Source organism: Periplaneta americana, chromosome 6 (genome assembly GCF_040183065.1).
Source record: "Periplaneta americana isolate PAMFEO1 chromosome 6, P.americana_PAMFEO1_priV1, whole genome shotgun sequence".
Taxonomy (NCBI): Eukaryota; Metazoa; Arthropoda; class Insecta; order Blattodea; family Blattidae; genus Periplaneta; species Periplaneta americana.
In genome coordinates, this window is record NC_091122.1 from 51,965,791 (window position 1) to 51,987,793 (window position 22,003).

At 34.1% G+C, this 22,003-nt stretch overlaps 1 protein-coding gene across 9 annotated transcripts in view; it reads left to right on the forward strand.

Annotated features, from left to right (window-relative positions):
- Positions 1-22,003, forward strand: part of LOC138701333 (band 3 anion transport protein-like) — a 734,049-nt gene that overhangs the window by 674,256 nt on the left and 37,790 nt on the right. For all 9 annotated transcript variants that reach the window (XM_069828100.1, XM_069828106.1, XM_069828105.1 and 6 more), the window contains 2 exons: positions 2,717-3,058; positions 7,403-7,608. In XM_069828100.1, the coding sequence (XP_069684201.1) occupies positions 2,717-3,058; positions 7,403-7,608 (548 nt within the window). The remainder of the gene's footprint in view (positions 1-2,716; positions 3,059-7,402; positions 7,609-22,003) is intronic.

A 22,003-nucleotide genomic window follows, 5' to 3' on the forward strand; every position in this document is an offset into this window, starting at 1 on the left:
ACCTTTGACCATGGCTCATATAGCTCTTGTTTTAATATTTTAATCAATTTATGTTCAATATGTATCACCATAGAGACTTATAATTTCAACTGATTCATCTATTTTGTACTATATACACATGTACCAATTTCATTCATGTAACTTTTCTGAAGATGACTTATTTAAGTCGAAAACGTTAAAAACTGAATAAACTAATGTGACAAGTATTATAACAACCAATATTTGTTAAACAGATAAGCACAGACGGATCCTGATTACTCCTAATGTTATTGAAATTCTTTACTAGTAGGCCCTCCAAGATTTATTGTTAGCAGAGTGGTGCCGGTAACTATTTTTACTGAAAGGCGGTTTCTAATTCGAGTTTTTACAAGATTCATGCAACTAAATCCTCGCTCATAATTTACAGTATGCGATGGAATTATATAACTTAGTTAGAAGAAATTGTTCACTTAACTTACATGAATTTCACCAACTCTTTGAAATCAATTCCTGAACATCTATTGCTCAACCTTTTTGAACATTGCCCATGCCATTACCATTTCATTCAAATTCTCGTTAGTTCAAACACATCTCTGATTTCATTTCTCCATTACCATCTTCGTTTCTGAAGTCCAATGTGGTTGTCGCATTTTTGCACATTTACATTGAAAATTTTTGCATTTTTAGAAGTCGAGTAGCGAAATGTGATAAATGCGACTATGGCTTAAACCCTGGTTCGATTCCTGCATGGGCTGATTACCTGGTTTGGGTTTTTTCCGAGGTTTTTCAGCTGTAAGATGAATGTCGGGTAATCACATGACGAAACCTAGGCCAATCTTGCCAAATATGATTTCGCTATCACCAATTCCAATAACATTGACTGACAGACAGACAGATGAGGCAAGACCTGTCCTGTGACCTTATCATGTGCCGTGGCTATATCACCAATGGGTATGGAGGGGGAAGGTAGGTTTTAGTCTGAGATGAACTTCGTGTCGGTAGATTCGTATAATATTAACCATCATGAAACAAACTCTCTTACTGCTCATTCTTTCCCCTCTCGCAAAGCTCACATGCCAGATCTCACCTCCTCAGCTATAGGTAGGTAGGTAGGTAGGTAGATTATTAGCCGTTGGAATACAATCATTCATGGCATCATCAGTGTACATTAATCTAATAGTGATTTTACAATCGTCTTAATCTATGGTAACATGTCACTTGCTTATTAAATAAGATACTAGTTACTTAGAATATTATAATGTAGTTACTTAGCATATAATGTATTACTAGTTGATACTTAATTTTTTACTTGATTTCTCGTTTGTTTACTTATAGAACTTAGATTTTATGTAATATGAAAGTGAGAAATATAAATATGTAGCCAAAATTGGCAAAATATACAGATATTTATGTAATCAATTTAAAAATATGTAACTTAGAAATCTAAGCTTAATGACATACATTTATTTTACACTGAGTCTGATGTAAGAAAAGAGAACTTAAAATGTTTGATTTTGTGAGATCTTTTAATTGCTATATTTATCTCAATGTAATGTTTATTATAGGCCTATTGTTTGTGTCTGTCCTTACATTAATGACAGATCTATAAGTATGCAAGAAAAATAAAACAAAGCTGTATGCCTACGAAATGAAACAAAAGCAAACTAAAATGAACAGACAAGAATGAAGAATTCACCTTCATACACATTTTATTACAACATTGTTTTCAGTTGATTCTTTAGATGCACAGTTAATAATAAATTAAATGTATTTAAATAGCAGTACAGTACCTAACTATACAATAGAACCCATTGTTTGCATTGGAATATGTTGCTTACAAAAACATTAATTTTTATCGTTACTCTCTAAGGGATATACAAACTATCGCATGACAAAAGAATATCCATTCTTTAATTGTTAGACTCTGAATCTACTCTGGTGCAAAAATAATATATGTTTGATTGGTACATGCACGAGAAAAGGAGGAACAGGGAGTGTAAACAATTTCTAAACGCATATTAATTGATGAGATCGAGGTTAAAATGATAAAACAAAATATACAGTACTTTTATTTTCATTTGTGTCTTTTTTTTTTTTTTTTTTTTTTCCAAAATATATACTGTACAATATTTAATATATCAGTATTCAAAATGTAAAAATATTTAACTTAAAGCTTCTGAATATGGTTCCTTTTAGTGTGATTCGCCGACATTTTTGTTTTTCTCTTAGCTACATACAGAGTGAACAGTAAGTAATGCCATTAATTTCAGGGGGTTATTCTTTGAGATATTTCAAACAATAAAGATTTAATATAATTTTTCTCGTTTTGCTTCCTTTTAGAGATAAAAATTGTTTTATATGAAACATTTCAGAGCATGTTTTGGGAAAGCCATTGATGTAATTCCCAATATGCTCGGTCATTTTAAGAGAGCAGTGTATTGTGATAATAAATTATTGAAATAATTTTAGTTTTGTCCATTAAATGTGCAGAAATTTGATCCCAACAAATGTAACTTTTCGTTCTGCAAGGGAATTTTAAAACTTTTAACAACATTTTATATTTTCACGCTGTTCGAATGCTGATGGACTTAGCCACTGTAAGCTAACTTTGTTCACACCACCACGCACGTTACTTGTACCTTGTACATATAACTATTTGGTCTCACACCACAGTTGAAACTTTTCTCGTTTTATTTCAATTAAATTATGGTGTTTTAAAGATGCTAAATGTTTGCAGGTCACCGATTTGATGATGCAAAGGGTCTTCGTCGCTATAAAATTCAGTCAAAAAATTCAGCTTCGTCAGTAATTCACATCGGAAGGAAAGATGGGCTTGAGCCACTTCAGACAGTTCTGCCTCTCCACACGCTTAAGAAGATGTTCGATCACAGCCCCCATGAGGTATTCGTACAACTGGATGAGCTGCATGGTGAAGGGGAGGAGAGGGAATGGAAAGAGACTGCTCGGTGGATCAAATATGAAGAAGACGTAGAAGAAGGTGCAGACAGATGGGGTCGTCCGCACGTGGCATCCTTGAGTTTTCACTCTCTGCTCAACCTCCGTCGTTGTCTGGAAACAGGTAATAAGTCGTTAATATACTGTAATTACTTTAATAAAGTTGTATTAGATATCACTTCATAGATCCAAAAGAACAGAAATATTTCCTTCCTCTTGATATATTTATTTGGTTATTGTTAATTTTACTTCTCATTTTCCCTCATATAAATTTAATGTCGAATGCCATAAGGTTCTTTTATATTCCACAAACTAGGGAAAAAATGGAACTCTCTGCATCATAATCCACAGTTAATTCCCGATTTACCATGAAAATCGTCTGTAGCTGCATTTAGATTGGCAACAGGCCATGATTGTTTGGCGAAACACCTGCGTAGAATTGGAATATATCAGTCCTCTAACTGCCCATTGTGCAACTCAAACCAAGAAATGGATTCGGAACACCTCAAACTCTGTGCTTCAGTGGCCGACAATGATAATATCTTTGAAAAATATTGGAGTGCAAGAGGTCAAATGACTTTATTGTCAAACGCCTGGCATTAGAAAACAACAACATATTCCACAAACTTAGTGTGACAGGATCTCCAGTTTTATTTCCGTCGAAAATAAATAAATACAATAAAAATACAAAACCTAGCGAAATTTGTAGAAAAAACACTGTTATAACCGAGTTTGGTTAAAAAAAAAAGGAATTATTGTTCCAGTCCTGGACAAAGAACATTCTGAATCATACATCGACAGTTGCAGACCAATAATAACCTTACTGCTATGTACTTATAGTCGTGTCGCTGTTATTTCCGGTGTGACTCCTCCCCTTTGCTTACGTCTTAGGAAGTGAAGGCTCTATAAAGCTAGGTAGGTAGTATCATTCGCCATTTTTGTTCTTTCGTTCTCGAGCTACCAGATGAGGAATCTATTTGCTTCACCGTTAAACATTATCATGTCGTAGCTCCTATGATAATAAATCAAATGCACTATAATTGAGCAAATAATTGAGCGGCAAATAACGTCCTCATGTGTTTTCTGCGAACGCCAACAAAGAGCCAAAATGGCGGGCGATTATATTAAGTATTTATCGAGCCACAGGAAATTCATTACATCATCAATAGCAAATGACAAGACGCACACGTTTAAATGTAGCCGACCTGCAACGTGATTGGCTGCCAGAAATAAAAGCGACGGGACTATAGTTTCATTGTCACTAGGCATTTCATTTCATTTACAGTATTTCATAGTTGTTACATAAGCAGCGTAACTTCGAGATGTGGAACAAATAGCAAACCAATTAATACAATTAACGAACAAACCAATTCATCAGTTGAATAGAAGGTATGAGTGTGGAGAAATTTTTAAATTCAGTTCTGAACTTTCAAAGCTTTAAAATAATTATAGTAAAACCCTTACTTAACGTTTTTCAGGGACAAATTTTTCTGTACCTTATATAGGGGCTTACATTAAATTGAAGTTTCATTATTTTCAGTTAATAAAATACAAACATTTTCTACAAATCCCATCATATAAGATAGACCAGGGGTTCCAACCGGTGTGTCACGCAGCTCCATGGAGTGTGTCGCGAAATTTTGGATTTTAAAAATAAAATTTTATGCCATCCAGAAAGTCTCTTTACAACGAATTTTTTATTTGCAACGAAGTCTTTGGCATGGTACATTTTATTTTGAGACAGACTTTACCAATGAAACTTGAACACTTGCAACAATGCTCAGTTCAGTTTTTCAACCATAAGGCCACGTACAGAGAAACTCTGTGCAACCCACCAAGTGCAGACTTCACATTAATTTAAATAGGCGAGTTTTCACGAATGATAATCTTTGATCGGACATCATTTATCAGATATCCAGCATAGATAGGTTGGGAATTTTGACACATATCTTAGTTTTTTTTTCTAATGCCACTCTAGTTACTGCTTGTTCTTTTAGAATTTTCAACTGTGTGTTAACATCGACCTATCCACAACACTACATAGAAATTGTTATCAATGCTTTTTTCTGGTTGAATGCGCTGGAATGGCGTTCCGGCACCTTTTTTTGCATTTTTCATCATGGAACCGAAATATGTGTGAATAACTATGTTTATAACATGATTTTTCTTTGAATTCCACGTAGACCTTGAAAGTCTTAGTTGGACGAAAAGGAGGTTAAAAACGACAAAATTCCTGTGCAGTGAACATTAATCATCTCCCCATCCACTATAAAATATTCTACACAGAGTTCCACTATCTTTTTCTCCAGAAGAAATGTACTAATTATTATTATTATTATTATCATTATTATTATTACTACTGCTGCTGCTGCTGCTGCTGCTGCTGCTGCTGCTGCTAAAATCAAAGAAGTGTGTTATGATATCGTGGGCTTTCAGTAAAGTGTGTCATCAGTCAAAAAATGTTGGGAACCACTGACACAGGCATTAATATTTGACAGAATTGTAATATATCAGGCCCCGAAAATGTACTCACCTAGCTAATTCAACAAGAGGTATGTAAAATGTTGATTGTTTTTAGGCACAACTATGCTTCAAGTTCAAAATTTCCCTTTCCAATTGGTTTACCCTGGTCACAACAGAATCATCCACTTTAAATGATGTTACATAAGTACTTACTTATTTATGGGTTTTCTAATAATGTCATTTATTGGCAACATTCATTCATTCATTCATTCATTCATTCATTCATTCTCTTCTTCATTTTCTTCATTATTACAACCTCCTGCCCACTTCGATCATCACAGTTAAAGTCTTCCTCTTCATTTACACCTTTATTAAAGCCAGCCTTATGAAACACTATCTTGCCGAAACATGCAAAACAAACTTGAAACTTCCATAATTGCCAATGCCAAGCACATAACAGAAAGCCAGAAAGGTCATCATATTTAGAGTATGTCAGAATTTTATAATCAGATTTGCAACTACACAAAGCCGTCCTTGCCCACTAATGTTCCATTTGACTAATACAGCATGGAATTTATTATTTCTTTCTGTATTTCTACGAAACTATCCTGGTACTATTGGCAGGTAGTCTTGCTGAAGAGATAGCAGTAGAATAATTTCAAGAGAAAAATTATTCTGGGGCAGGGCATCGAAACTGGGACCTTTGGCTGAATGAGCCAATGCTCTACCGACTGAGCTACCCAGGAACTCTACCAGACCCCGGCTCAATTATTCCCTTTTTATCCACATACCTCAAGTGGGTTGACAAGATGTCAGAGACCCAACATTGAGTGCACACTTTCTGTGTGACTTAAATTTGTGGTTTTCTGTTAACAAACAGTAAAGGTAAAGGTATCCCCATAACATGCCATGAAGGCATTTGGGGGGCATGGAGGTAGAGCCACATGCTTTCCATGACCTCGGCACTAGAATGAGGTGGTGTGGTCGGCACCACGCTCTGACCGCCTTTTACCCCCGGGAAAGACCTGGCTGAGTGAACCTCGGGGCCATTCTGAAAGTTTGGTAACGAGAAAAAATCCTGTCACCACCTGGGATCGAACCCCGGACCTTCCAGCCCGTAGCCAGCTGCTCTACCAACTGAGCTACCCGGCCGCCTGTTAACAAACAGTAACATATATTATACAAATCTAGCTTTCTGGTATAGCTCCTTGTAAAGTTGACTTGAATAATTTCAAGGGAAAAATTGTTCCGGTGCCTGGCATCGAATAATAATTGAGGAGGTCAGAAACAAAGGGATGCAAGTGACATTTTTAAGAACATGAGTGAAGTGCATCCAGGGCAAGCTAAAACGTCTAACATTTTAGTGGCAAATGGATATATCTTTTAACACATCACATTAAAATTTAAATAAAAATTTCATGGAATTTACGAAAATTTAGGTACTTTCAACCACAAAATAACAAGTGCACTTATACTCCTTTGCATCTTATCCCCTCAGTTGTGCCAGGGTCTGGTAGAGTTCTGGGTAATTCAGTCGGTAGAGCACTGATGCGCTCAGCCAAAGTCCCAGTTCGATACCTAGCCCCAGAACAATTTTTCCCTTGAAATTATTTAAGTCAGCTTTACAGGGAGCTAACCAGGTGGCCCGAGTTCATTCCTGGTCGGGGAAAGTTACCTGCTTGAGGTTTTTTCCGGAGTTTTCCCTCAACCCAATATGAGCAAATGCTGGGTAACTTTCGGTGCTGGACCCTGGACTCATTTCACCGCCATTATCATCTTCATCTCATTCAGATGCTAAATATCCTAAGATATTGATAAAGTGTCGTAAAATAACCTATTAAAAAAATGTACCTGAAAACTAGATTTGTATGACAGTAGTAGAGTTCGAACACTTGCTTGCTTAGCTCATTATCATATGTATGAATTTACAATCATAACACTGAAATACCTTGCATCTCGAGTAGTTCATTATTGCGTCTTCAGTATAATTTCCCTGCTGCTGTAGGTGTGGTACTGCTGGACTTGGAGGAGAAAGACTTGCCAGGCGTTGCATACAGGGTAGTGGAGCAGATGGTGATAGACGAGCTTATAGAGCCTGAAGACAAATCTACAGTAATGCGTGCCTTGTTGCTGAGGCATCGGCATGTGAACGAGCACGATCGCTTTCGGTTTGGCATGAAGAGGACATTCTCAAGCTACACCAGTCTTCAGGTGAGTCATTACAATCTAAGAGCATTTTTTTTTATCTACGACGACTAGTATATTTCATTTGCCATAAAGTAAATTAATTTAAATGTGTGATAGTGTTATGGTTGATTTACAGAACTTTATTTTAGTATTTAATAATAAATGTGTTGTAAGCCGTGATCACATGAAACTCGTTCATGTTATTTCCATACTATTAAATATTTTCTATTGCACTGGAGACTTCCTGGCTCAAGTTCCCACCGCTCAACATAATGCTCAGGAACTATGGGCGTTCAAAAAGTGGACATGTTACAAATCAATGTTTTAATGAACAATAAGTGTACAGAATAATGATAAACATGAAAACATGCCTCTTATTTCCACTTTTCGCATGGGAAATTCACTTTGCACTATCCTGTGTTGTAGCTGGCCAGTTCACAATCGTGTCATAGAAAGACTTTGCCTCTTTACTTACATAAGATTTGAGAACTTTTTTGATGTCTTCAATTTTTTTTTTCCATTAATAGGGTTTTTTCTTCAAAACCTCGTTCATTCAGAAAAGTGATATGTAGAGACGAGAATTTCATGCACTATAAAATCCCAAAATATGCATGCATTCATGCGCTATCAAACTGTGAAACATGCACGATCAAGCGAAAAATACATTAAAATATGTATTTCATTTTTGTTCCAAATTTCTTATTTCACTTCACCTTTTTTTGCACAGTTAACAACTAGCAACATTTCTAAATTGGTTTCTATGAGTTTCTTGTTTTTGTCAGTCAATATGTTTTTGTAGACAGAGAATGACCTCTCTACATCAGCATTTCTCAAACTATGGTCCGCGGACCACCTGTGGTCCTTCAAAAGAGACAGAAGAAAAAATAAAATGCAAAAGAATTTTGTATCACACTATAGCTTAAAATCTCAGAGTTTGGAAATGACACATGGCAATCGAAATTCACTTCTTCTCCCAGTACTGCATTTTATGAAATTTATTACCCTACCCGTCTATCGACTTCCCATTCTACTCTCAGCAGCAAAAGAGGGATTTAAAGCACTATATACATGGTGTTTCTCGACATCTTTTCCCTGCACATCTGGTGCCGCGCCTGTAACCCAGCCAGGAACCACCCAAATTCATAACATAGGACCAAAGTATCGAGCCTTAATTCAATTTTAAAATATAAGTATACTGATATCAAAATATGCTACGAAAATGATAAATTTGCTTTCGAACGGAACAAGAGTAAGGTAGTCTGCGGAACTCTTCTGACTTTGAAAAGTGATCCCTACTTCAAAAAAGTTTGAGAAACGCTGCTCTACATCACAAGAAGTTATGAGTGCAACTTGAATTAACCTTTTTCTGTTATTTAGTTTTTTTCTTTTCCTTCTTCAATTCTGATTCCTTAAGCTAAAATAAGGAACTTAAAAATGAATTTAAATACTATTATAGTCACAATCATGCCATGGTATGAAAGAAAAATTTCACAACCTCGAGCGGGAATCGAACCTGCAACTTCCTGTACTCCGGTCAGGCACTCTACCACTGAGCTATCGAGTTCGTCTCACGCCAAAGGCTTGGAATTATCCTTTCATACTGGCGACTCTATTATAGATTACTGTCCATAGCGTCTGATGTAGTCACCACTGCTTATGGGTGTGAAGAAACTTTACAAATGTAATCTTCATACGTCACCAAACATCGTAAGATGAAGATTACAAGGAACTTAAAAATCGAGAAACTGAAGTGTCTACTCGAAACCATTAAAACATGCATTTAAACTGAATATAATGTATATTATATGCATGATTAAGCCAAAAATTGCTTAAATATGCATTATCCATGTTTTTATCCCCAAAAAAAGCCAACACATGCAAATATGCACGGAAAAAGTACACATATTTGGAACCAGAAACAAATGAAATGGATAAGTACTAAGTTTGAGCTATGTCCTATGTTCCTATAAAAACATACACTTTGCATGAAATTCCCGTCTCTAGGCTTCTTAAGACGAAACATACTTTGATGCAGCACATTGATATCGGCACTTCCTTTAACATTTTCTTTGTCCATTTCAAAGTGGTATAGCTCGGATATTTTCTCTCTTTCTTATTTTTGATTGACGTTGTTTCACTTGAAGTTACATACTTTCTGAAATACTGAGGCCACCAGTTACCAAAATTCAATTTGATGTTACTGCCTGTTAATAACACTTTCAATTTTATCACGTGAGTCCTCTTTTATCAATGTTTCATACTCTTCTGGGGTGTACACTCTTGTCATCTTTTTTTTTTTTTAATAGCCCATCTGATAACTCCGAAAGTATGGTTATGTGCCCTTTCTCAAATAAACGTATTTATCTAACCTCCATAGCAACAATTGGAGTCGAGTTAGGAATGTGCCCTTTCTAAATTTAATGTAGCTACCCCAATGGATTATATTTTTAACAAAACATCAATTTCCACAAAAATGTGACTTGTTCCCTTTCTAAAATAAACAATTCAAATGTACAAAATTAAAACGAACCGGAATGGACCATAGCCATTTCTTAAGAGATGGAACAGAAAGGTTCCTGAAATTCACGAAATGGAATGATGGTCTATTCTGGTCCATTTCGAGTCCTGAGCTATTCTGGGATCACAATTTCGTAACACTATCAATGTAAAAAAAAAAAAAAACGAATAAGCCGTTTTTGTCGTACTATTGTTGTGTTTGCAATAAATGTAATGTAATAAAAGGGACTTACCATCAGTTCAAGAAAATGTTTTCTGCTGTATGTGTGACTTTTGCATGAACGTTAATAGTACATGGGGAATTGAATTTCGATGAACTGTTGAACTGCTTGTAAGAGTGAATACCTGCCAGCTGTTTACTGTTCACAGCTGAATAGTGTGTAGAAAAAGTGATGACTTTCATGTGTTAATAATTTTCGTGTTGCAATGACTAGTTTTCAATATGTTTAGTAAATATTTTCAGTGTTGTGAATAATATAAGAAATACTTTCAATTACTATTGTAATTAATTAATTAATTGGATGTGGGTAAGGATAAAGGTAATTTTTGTTTCTCATTAACAGAATCGTTAGAAGATTTTTGTTTTTGTAGAGTTACTTGATTCACATATACCTAAATTATTTAAGTATAAGGAGAGAGCAAGTGCCAATATAAGATGGTGATAATTTTAATGCTGTAAAGATAATTGTATATTAATGTTGTTTTCTCTTTGAATATTGTCAACAAGAAAATTAATTATTTCACGAAAGAAGTTTCTTTTCTTTCAACAAAAATAAACTTGTAGGGATGCAGTGGTACATTGATCAGCTTATTGGAATTTCTTTTCAAGTATTAAGAAATAATAAAATATATGGTAGCCTATATGAAGAGAATTTTGTTGATTTTTTTTTTTTTTTTAATTTTGTTTACTGCTTTTTGAGTGGTATAAAATAAAATTAATCAAAATACTGTTTTACATTCCATATAATATATGGTGCACTGGTTCAAAAAATAATACTTCTAGAAGTGAAACTAATACTAAATATTCTAATGATACTATAAACCACTGGTTCCCAAGCTGGCGGTCGCAACCCCTATGGGGATCGTGTAAAGAGGTGAGGGGGTTGCGAGATTATTTACAAAATTAAATGAAAAGCTATTTATTACAGTAACATGTGGTATGTGTTTAGAAGCATAAACAACATTTAACATAAAAATAAAAAAAGCTTCAGTAGTTATATACAAAAGAAAAAATATATATATTAATGCGACAAATGTGACTGTTTTTCAGAAAATATCTCTCAAATGTGGACTCTGTATTCAATACACACATAGTGATATCACTTTCAAGTTCAGTGAGATTTCTCATCTTTGTTTTGGTGGTAGTCATAGATGGGAAGCTTATTTTGCAGAAATATAAGGTTGCAAACGTTATAAAAAAATTTTAAGAGCTGCTTTTGAAAGTTCGGGTTATTCATGAGTTCTTTAGAACCAAAACTGGTATACGCTCTGCAACAAAACCTAGTTTCAACATTCTATCAGTAGGTGTGTTCATATTTAAATTAATTTTTTCTTCAAATAGAATATTTCGCTTGTTCTAATATATGTTTGGAATTTCACCCAGTTGAACGGAGCTGTCTAAAAATGGATTTAGTATCCGTCTGTGACTATTATATTGTTTTGAGTTTTTTTTATGGAAAATAGCTCAAAAAGCTGTTTAAAATTGTATAAACCTAATTGAATGTCCACAAAAACAAACTCGGTATTTATCGTGTCATATGTAGCAGTTAAATTTTCCACGAGTTCTTTAATATACTGGAATGAATCAAATTTCTTTGTGTCAAGTGATATCTATCAGAAATTAAGTTTCCTCACAAATCTTTGATTTTATCCCCAGCTGTTATGTTAACATCTTGGCCTTGCGAACTACTATTCGAAGTGTTCTAAGTGTTCGAAAATATCAGCAGAGTAGGCTACTATAAATGATGTTCATGTAATATTTCGTGTCATTGTTGCACTGTATTCTTCTATTTTGGTCATTTTTGGATGATATACCATTAATTTTGAGTAAAAATATCGTTGTTTTTTATCTTACAGGGATTTATAGTTTTCGAATGGGGTTAAGTACCTTACCAGTACGGTAGTAGAGAGTCATATACAGAAGTCTCGCCCAAAAATGGTCGTGCTTTCGAAAAGTTTGGGAACCACTGTTATAAACTAATTAAAAATATATAATTTGGAATTTGAATTTAAACAGTTTAATTATTTGGGTAGTACTCCATATTATTAATGAGGAAAACCTGTTCCAGAAGAAAATTGATGTAAATAAATGTTGTTATATTTTCAACAAAATTTTAAATTCTAAATTTCTCTCTATAACAACAAACTGAAAGTGTTATAAAACAATTATTTTCTTCTACTTTTATATTCATCAGAAACTTGGATTTTAATTTTTAAAAAGTCGGCGAAATCAATTATTTTCACCTTCGAAAATGAAATTTTGAGAAATCTTTTTGTTTCCATCTAGAAAATGATTGCTGTAAAATTCTAAAAAGAAAAATATGGAACTAAGATGTCTTTGTAAAGATCCAGATATAATAACTTTGATGAAAAGCCGATGCCTTAGTCATGTTCTATGCTGACATCATACAAGTACTCTAGAGGTAGAAGGCCATTCGATAGGCCATGACTCTGATAAAAAGGACAAATAAACAGTGATCTCTTAGGAAATCGTGATCAGAACGCAGTTGAAGACAGGAGCTTTAGCGAATGAGACCAAAAAAAAAAAATCTCCAGTTTGAATGGTCATAATGAATAGTACGTCGAAATGTTGCTATGGTCCTAACAAAAATCTGCTATGTTCAATTATATAAGTAAAAATAATATACAGAATAACCGAAACATATTTTTTTACGGTGAGATTTGCTGAATTTGTTGGAGAAGGTGTAACTTTAAATTATGTTACGATATTTTGACATCATTCTTGACTTCGTCATCATTGTTGTGAAATTGAATAAACCACTTCAGATAAAAGTAATGCATTGTGGTAACTGAAAAATGAAGCTAATCTCCATTGGACAATTGTATGATTTCGTTTTCACTTTTCTCAAACTGATACATACTTCTATCAACCTATTAATATCATCCTCATCATCAGTAATTGAGTAGGTCAAACAGCTATTGCCTTTGGTTAGTAAATCTAACTTTGGTCCACCGCTGTGGAGTAACCGTTAGCATGTCTGACCGTTGGGACAAGTTATCTGGTTGGGTTTTTTTTCCGGGGTTTTCCCTCAACCAATTGAAACAGTATTGCTGGGAAACTTCCTGTGTTGGACTTCAGACCCATTTCGCCATCATTAATTCACATGTCATCATCTTCCATACCATAGTCAGGGTTAAATTCATGGTATGGCATGCTGTACTTGTACAAGATCACAGCCATTCAGCTACCCAATCATTCACAGAATAGGAGTGGTAAGCACAATAAGCCTCAGGCTGCAGTGTAAGCCATCTGGTCCCTTCTTCTGTACTAGTGAAAAAAAATCTAACTTCACTCTTAGGAGGTCACTAAGGCTTTGGGATTTCAAGCTGTTTCTCTTTCTTACTCTTTTATATCAGCCCTTGTAACGAAAACCCTTTCTATTTCTGTGGTTCCATGATGGAACTCTAACAACAGTTTAACTAACTTGGCAGTGTTTGAGAAAAATGTACCGGTAGTCATTATTTTTCGATGGGTTGAAGAGTAAAATGTGTTTACGTTTCTGATCCCTTTCAGTTTTTCATGCCTTCTCACCAGAGTTCATATTCAGCTGCAGTTGCCAGCACTGAGTATATTACAGTTTTACATAAAATAATGATGTAATAATGTTTAAATTATTTTCATTTTTTCCAAATCTTTCTTGTAGGCTTGTAAAGTACATCGCAAAAATAATTATGTAATAAGGTTTAAATTATTTTCATTTTTTTTCCAAATCTTTCTTGTAGGCTTGTAAAGTACATCGCAAAAATAATGATGTAATAATGTTTAAATTATTTTCATTTTTTCCAAATCTTTCTTGTAGGCTTGTAAAGTACATCGCAAAAATAATGATGTAATAATGTTTAAATTATTTTCATTTTTTTTCCAAATCTTTCTTGTAGGCTTGTAAAGTACATCGCAAAAATAATGATGTAATAATGTTTAAATTATTTTCATTTTTTCCAAATCTTTCTTGTAGGCTTGTAAAGTACATCGCAAAAATAATGATGTAATAATGTTTAAATTATTTTCATTTTTTTTCCAAATCTTTCTTGTAGGCTTGTAAAGTACATCGCATTCCCACACGAATATTTATTTACCTGTGCTTAAACAGTAGAATATGTAAGCAAGCAGGGAGATGGGGGAGGGACTAAAGGAGGTCACTTTACTTCTGCCGGTCTTTTTTTTTTTTCTTTGCATATTAAATTGTCATATCTATCGTAATATTTTAATTTCACCTTTCCCCCCCACCCTCCAACTTTAACTTCCTGTTATTTACCCTGATGCTACAAGCAGGCTCATGTAGATGTCACTAGTGTCGAGAAGCATAGACTACTTAGTTCATCAGAGACTATCCAGATAGCATCACAGGCAATAGATCTACATTGCAATTGTAATGAATGATGATGAAGGAGAATTGTTGCGATGTCACAGGGGAACCGGAATACATGGAGAAAACCTTTGTGTTGCTTCGACTATGGGCTTATGCAATGCAACTTATAAATCCAGGGTATATAGACTGGAATTTGGAATTTGAACCTGGACCTCTGGCTTATAAGCCCAGCTTGCTAGCACAGAGTCACCATAGAGGTTCATTAAAAATATTTAATTGTATATTTACATGTTTGTTTTGGAACTATCCGCCTAAAATTACCATCTTTAATGTATAAAAGAACATTGAAAAATATCAGGTCTTAAAGAAATGAACATTCAGGTCTTCAGTTCATTACTGGTACTCTCTTTCTTTTATATTAACATTAAATTTGAAGCAGTTGTTTAAATTATTATTCACTGCATCAGGTTAAATTTTTAAATGTTTATTAATAATAAAGTAGACTAAAGTTATAGAAAAGTAACTATTATATTAACTGCCAGTACTACTGTACCCTTACATGTAAATGAGACTGAGTATAAATTGTGTAATTTAAATTATAGAGCACATTCCTTAACAGATTTATCTTTGGTTTTATAATAGTAACTAGAAAAATGTTGGCGAAGAGATTATCCTTTTACTTTTATTTCCTATAGGCCTACTTTTATTACTGGTACTCAATAGATTCGTTTTAATTTATAACTCATAGTTCTCCCCCCCCCCCCTTGATTTATGTTTCTCTGCAAGGAAAATATTTCATTTTATCACTTTGTATAAAGACCAGAGGGACTGAAATTTAATAGTAACAGAATTTAGTCAACTAGCGACTTTACCACTGCATCCTTATGTAGTAAATTTAAAGTTAGATTAGGTATGCTCATTGGGTTGCCTGTTGTTGGAATGCTGCCTAAATCTTGATTGTTTCATGATTAGACATTGAGAAGTGTCACTATTCACTAATGCTACGCTTCTGCCTGTATTCTGGTAGGCAGACTGAAGGATTTATTTGCATTGACTATAATGTGTTTTCAATTATTCCTGTTGTTATGGCAGTCATTGTCGTTGATGGATGAGGATGAAGATGGCAGCGGGGACCTTGAGTTCAGCGAAGAGTTTAAACCGTTGAGCCATGTAATTGCCGTAATTGTATTAAGTAGAATGAGGCTGCTAAAACCCCACTTGGTTTTTACTTACATTCACCCTGTTTTCTTCCAAAACAACAAACCTCAAATATTTGATTGCTGTTTTGTTTTCCTTTAAATTTGTTTATGAACTGGAATGGAATTTTACTTTACCTGCTTATAATCTATTGTTTTAAAAAATACAAAGGCACAGCAGAGGCAACACCATATCTTACTTGCGAAATTCAAATTTTCTGATTTTTTTATGATACACGCAGTTTGCATAATGGGCTTGTTTCCTATTGTAATACTGAACTCTTATGGAAAATTTTCATCTTGTAAAATTATAATTATCTCTAGCAGCAAACTACACTTGTTCTGTTCAGGGTAAATAAATAAAACACGTAATAATGTTTGTATGAATTCTATTGTTAGAATACCCGGTACGTAATTTACCGATACATTATTATGAATTATATTCTATGAAGCATTAATGTGTGAACTACTGTACTACTGATACTCTTTTGGAACTGATTTCGCTATCTATTCAATAAAGACTAGAGATATTTTAATCGAAACAATTTCAAAAAAGTGATTTCGTACAACTAGATATAGGAAGCTGAAAATGAAATGCTCTTAAGTAATGTAATGAAAATAATACCAAATGAGAATGTAAACCCAGATTCATTTGGTACCGTACTTGACGTTTTAAAACATAGAAAAAGAAACTATCTCATTACGTTTGATAGGAGACTAGTAGGCTAAACTTTTACTTAGTGAAACCTTAAAGATCACACATCACAACCTCAAAACTTCAAAAGTTGAAAATCCATACTAAGATTATTATTCAAGAATGCAGGGATCTAAATTTCTTGGTTATTTTATGTATGTCCTTGCTGTTAGATTTTTGTAATATATCATATTATAATACATATTGGAATATAGCTTTAATAAAACCATTGTCTTTTAACACTAAAATTTCTTCTTTTCCTTTTTTGTCGTCCCCTTTAGCCATCAAGTCACCTTGTAAATTCAATTCTATCTTGGACGAGGTGTTTCACACGTTAAAATTTCAAGGAAACAAAATGTCTCTTTTCAGCATATTGCAAAATAGATACATTTTACTGAATAGTACTGGTACCTTTTAAAAGAATCTTATTAGTTAGTATTTTATAATTGTAATTCTCATAGAAGTTTCAGTATGTAACTTAAGTGTACCATTGAATGGACTCCAAATTAGACATATCTCTTCCAAGAAATGCTTAGACATAGCCTACCATATTATTAATTTTCCAAAGTTATTCTTCTAACAAGAGAATCACTAAGCTCAGTCATTTTCATGAATTATGCTGTTGTATATAACTTCAGTGCAAAGTACTGTGTTGCCAAATGTCGTAGTACCAGTATTAAATAGTCATTAGCGAAGTTTTCTGGACTCCACCAGTTTGTTCTTTCTTTCTGTGTAATGGACTGTTTTAATTGTCACAAAAATTTTAATTCGCATTAGTAAGTTGAGTTATTCGCCTGTAAATTTGATGCACATTTTGAAGCCAAATATCCTATCGTATATGCAAAGGAAACAAGTCTTTGAGATTTTTTAAAACTTTAAATTGTCAATTTTCTTGCACCCTTATATTTTTCCACGCACATTGAATACTATTTAGAAATCTGTGTATTGTGATGTAGTTGAACTAGAGTAGTCAATGGTGACAGTTTTCAGTTACATCCATATTTCTGATGAATAACAAATCCTCACTTTTTTCTCTGATAATCCCTTTGAAACATTTAATGAATGTAGTAGATGTTACTTCGTTTCTTTTATTAAAGGCACAATCAGCTCTTTGAAGTTTCACATGTCATCAATGTTTAATGTGATAAAGTTTTATAGACATAGTACAAGTATTAATAGAAACGAAATAGATATATTGAGAGTCAGTGGTACCATAAAATAAGGTATGTTTGTTTTATTTCTCATTTCCACCTTCCACTTATACTGGCACTGCCACTTATTCTTTAGAGTTACGTAGGTAAAGTATAACTCCATTCAGAGCAATAACATTCTGTATTTTTCACAGATGCAGTGTTTAGTTGTTTGGTATGCGTGACTTGCCAGTGTTGCTATACCTGAATTAGAATTCCATTGCTCGCTCTATTGAATATAGTTTTATCAGGATTGCCCAAATTTTGCACCTTAACTTGTGTTGTTACAATCAAAGCTTGAATCTAACATTGTGAACACCATTTTTAATAACGTGGATAAATTAGAAGAGCTGCATTTTAGAGTAGAAATATAAGGTAATGTAAACAAGTTGCATTAATCCCAGAGATTTTTTGGGCATGCCTGGTTTAAGTGAAGGTATGTTTTGTGATTTGTTCTTTTTTTTTTTTACTGGTCTGGAGGCTTTTAAAATATAAAATGTTACGTTTTGCACACATTTTTAATCCTGATATTGGCTGTGCAGGAGTGCTTGTTGCAACTGGTATTTCTTCTGCATGGATTTGATGCTATGCACAGGCAAACAGCAATGCTTAGAAGTACACTTGTTTTAGTCTCGACAGTGTTTGAAACTGAAGTTCTCATTGTTGCACATATTATTTCTTCTAAAAAAATTATGTTTCACTATTCTCATATGTCCAGTTCTGACTAAATTTCATATTTTAAAAATATCCTTCGAAAGGGAACACTATTTTTGATGAAGTGCATTTTTAAGAAGCTTATTTATGTAATAAACGAATGTAATGCACTGTACATAATTGATATTTTGTTTTACTGTATGTATTCACATTTTTAAAACTCTTAGACTACTTACGTTCATGAGCTCATCCCTAAAAACTAATTGATTCTCCCTTTAAAAAAGTTAGAAAGTATTTTAGAAAAGCTTTTCTTAATCCCCTGAAGACCAGTTCTACCCTCATCGCAGGTCTTGAGAACCTGAAATTTACACCTCTGTTTTAGGCACACACATGATTCAATTTAGCTCTAAACATTTGTTTTCATTGATCTTAGCTAATCTTGTATTTGAAATTTAAATACAGTACCTGTTTCTTAGTCCCGCGCCGTGGTGTCGCGGTCTAAGGCATCCTGCATAGGACTTGCGTTACGGAACGCGCTGGTTCGAGTCCTCGTGGGAGAAGAAATTTTCTCATGAAATTTCGGCCAGTGTATTGGACCGGTGCCCACCCAGCATCGTGATGCACTTGGGGAGCTACGATAGGTAGCGAAATCTGGTTGTGAATGCCAGCTTTAACGGCTGGGGGTTAATCGTGCTAACCACATGATACCTCAATTCTGGTTGGATGATCGTCCACCTCTGCTTCGGCATGTGGGCGTGAGGCCAGCAGCTGGCTGGTCGGTCTAGGCCGTTCATGGGCTGTAGCTCCACGGATTATTATTATTATTATTATTATTATTATTATTATTATTATTATTATTATTATTATTACCACCTGTTTCTTATAGCATTTTTTTAACGATAACAAAGATTTTTATTGCAAGCAAAAATTACATACAATAACAAAGATTTTACAATACTATTGTAATACTCGTATATGAATACGAATTGATTACCCATCTCATAGTCAAACAGCCTACATATTACAAATTATTGTATAAATACAGTGTAACTGGGTCATACCCGAAACAGCAAGATGCTTGAGATCGTGTGAGACCAATAATGAAAACTAGATAGAAGAAAAAAAATAATAATAATAATAATCACAACTGTGATTAAACTGTTAACTGTAATTACACGTAAAGTTTAAAAAGAATAAGAAAAAAAAAAACAAACAAACGGTACTGTAGCCTATTCATAAACATACTAAGTTAAGAATACAACAGTGTTAAAGTAACAAAAAAAATAAGTAAAGGATAAGAATTTATATGATTATAATTTTAAAAACAGTTCAGTTTTAGTTTAGGATTCCTCTTTATAAAATCGATATTAAATTGATATTAAAACTTTTCTGAAATTATCCTATAACTACTTGACATAGTTGTAACTCTCTCATTTAGCTCTTTTACTGCTCCGAAATTCAGATTAATTAAAGCTACCTCACCAGTTTATATTCATAATGTTTAAAAAATTTTCAGCTGCCGCCACTGACGTACTACATTACGATTGTTACAATTGTCCATGTACTTCCAGCACTCTGGCTTCTGGCAAGTGACAGCATAAGAGCCAAGTCTGTACCACGTACTTGCACCAAAGAAGAGATCCAACTATACAATGCGGACGCATGGAACAGAAAAGTAGCTATTATTAATAAATGAAATTAAAAGAAAATAATAATCTGACTTACTAAATTGCAGCAGGTTATCGGAATTTAATGTTCATTGGAAAACAGCACTAAATTGTAGGTTCATTCATTCATAGTGTTCTGTCCAAGAACAGGTCTTTCACTGCAAATTCATTCATTCATTCATTCATTCATTTATTTTATTCCATAGATCTTACATGAGCAATGAAGCTTTAAGATGTGGAATAAGTCAAAATTTTACAATATTACAATTACAATTTTTACAAATTTTTACAGTTTTACAATTTAGAAATTTTCTACAATTTTTACAATTTTGTGCAATTTTTTTACAATATTTTGGCGAGATGTAGAGAGATGAGGTGAGATCCGAGGATTCGCCAAAATATTACCCGGCATTTGTCTTTTGGTTGGGGAAACCTCGGAAAAACCCAACCAGGTAATCAAATCAAAGGGGGGTAATCAAATCAAGCTTTCTCCAATCTTTCCTACTTGCTGCCTTCTTCTTTGTCTCCACATAGGATCCATATATCTTAATGTCGTCTATTATCTGATTTCTTTTGCTCCAAACTCTTCTCCCGTTCACTATTCCTTCCAGTGTATGCAGTTTCTTCTCAGCCAGTGACCCAACCAATTCCTTTTCCTCTTCCTGATCAGTTTCAGCATCATTATTTCTTCACCTACTCTTTTCAACACAGCTTCATTTCTTATTCTATCTGTCCACTCAACTTATGTTCCATTCTTCTCCATATCCACATTTCAAATGCTTTTATTCGCTTGTATTCACTTCGTCGTAATGTCCATGTTTCTGCTTCATGCAATAACACACTCCACACAAAGCATTTCACTGATCTCTTAGTTCTTTTTCCAGAGATCCGCAGAAGATGCTTCTTTTTCTATTAAAAGCTTTCTTTACCACTCCTATCTTCCTTTTGACTTCTTGACAGCAGCTTATGTTACTGCTTATAGAACACCCCAAGTATTTGAAGCTGTCCACTTGCTCTACTACCTCATTCAGAATTCACAAGTTTACCTTCTTTATTTATCTTCCTATGGTCTTCGTCTTATTTGCATTTATTTTCACCACATACTGTTCACAGCTGTGATTTAGTTCTAGTAGCATATCCCTTAGTATCATCTCCTCTTCTGCTAACAAATCATCAGCAAATCTTATGCATTTTATTCTTCTTCCTCCTACTATCACTCATCCCATGTTCTAAAAACAGTTCTTGACTAAGTCCTCCAAGTAGATGTTGAACAGGGTAGGGATAAAGGGCATCCTTGACATACTTCTCTTTTTCACTTCTTTCTGAAATTTCTCCTACCCTGACTTTAATTCGTTGTTTCATATAAAGATTACTGAGCAGCCTTCTCTTTTTCCAATCCACACCTATTTTCTTCAGGATCCCCATCAGTTTATTCCAATCCAATCTGTCAAAAACCTTTTCTAAATCCACAAATACTAAATACACTTCTTTATTCCTCTCTAAGTATCTTTCGTTGTTTGTTTGTAGCAGTCCAATTGCATCTTTCGTACCTTTTCCCTTCCTGAAGCCAAACTGCTCTCTTAAGGCAGTAATTACGCACTTTAAAAAAACATTACACAATGCATTAATTGAATTTCGTGCTATACCGGTTTGTGCTCTAGTGACTCAAATTCTAGTGGATGTGATTGTCGAGTTCTGAGTCCGCCTCTTCTGCTGGATGACTCATGAGATAATAGGCGACTGATAGTTTATTGCGAGCCTGTATTTGTTATTTTGATAACTTAGCGGGATCTGTCATCGGCCAGCAAGTAGTCCCCGTATTTCATAAGTCTATATTCGTTTTTCGTAACACATGCGTGTTTTCTTGTTGTGATTAGTAACTTTTCGTCTAACTACTAAACAGGTTATTTTCGTTTATTGCAAGTTCATTACGTACGAATCTGCAGGAAGA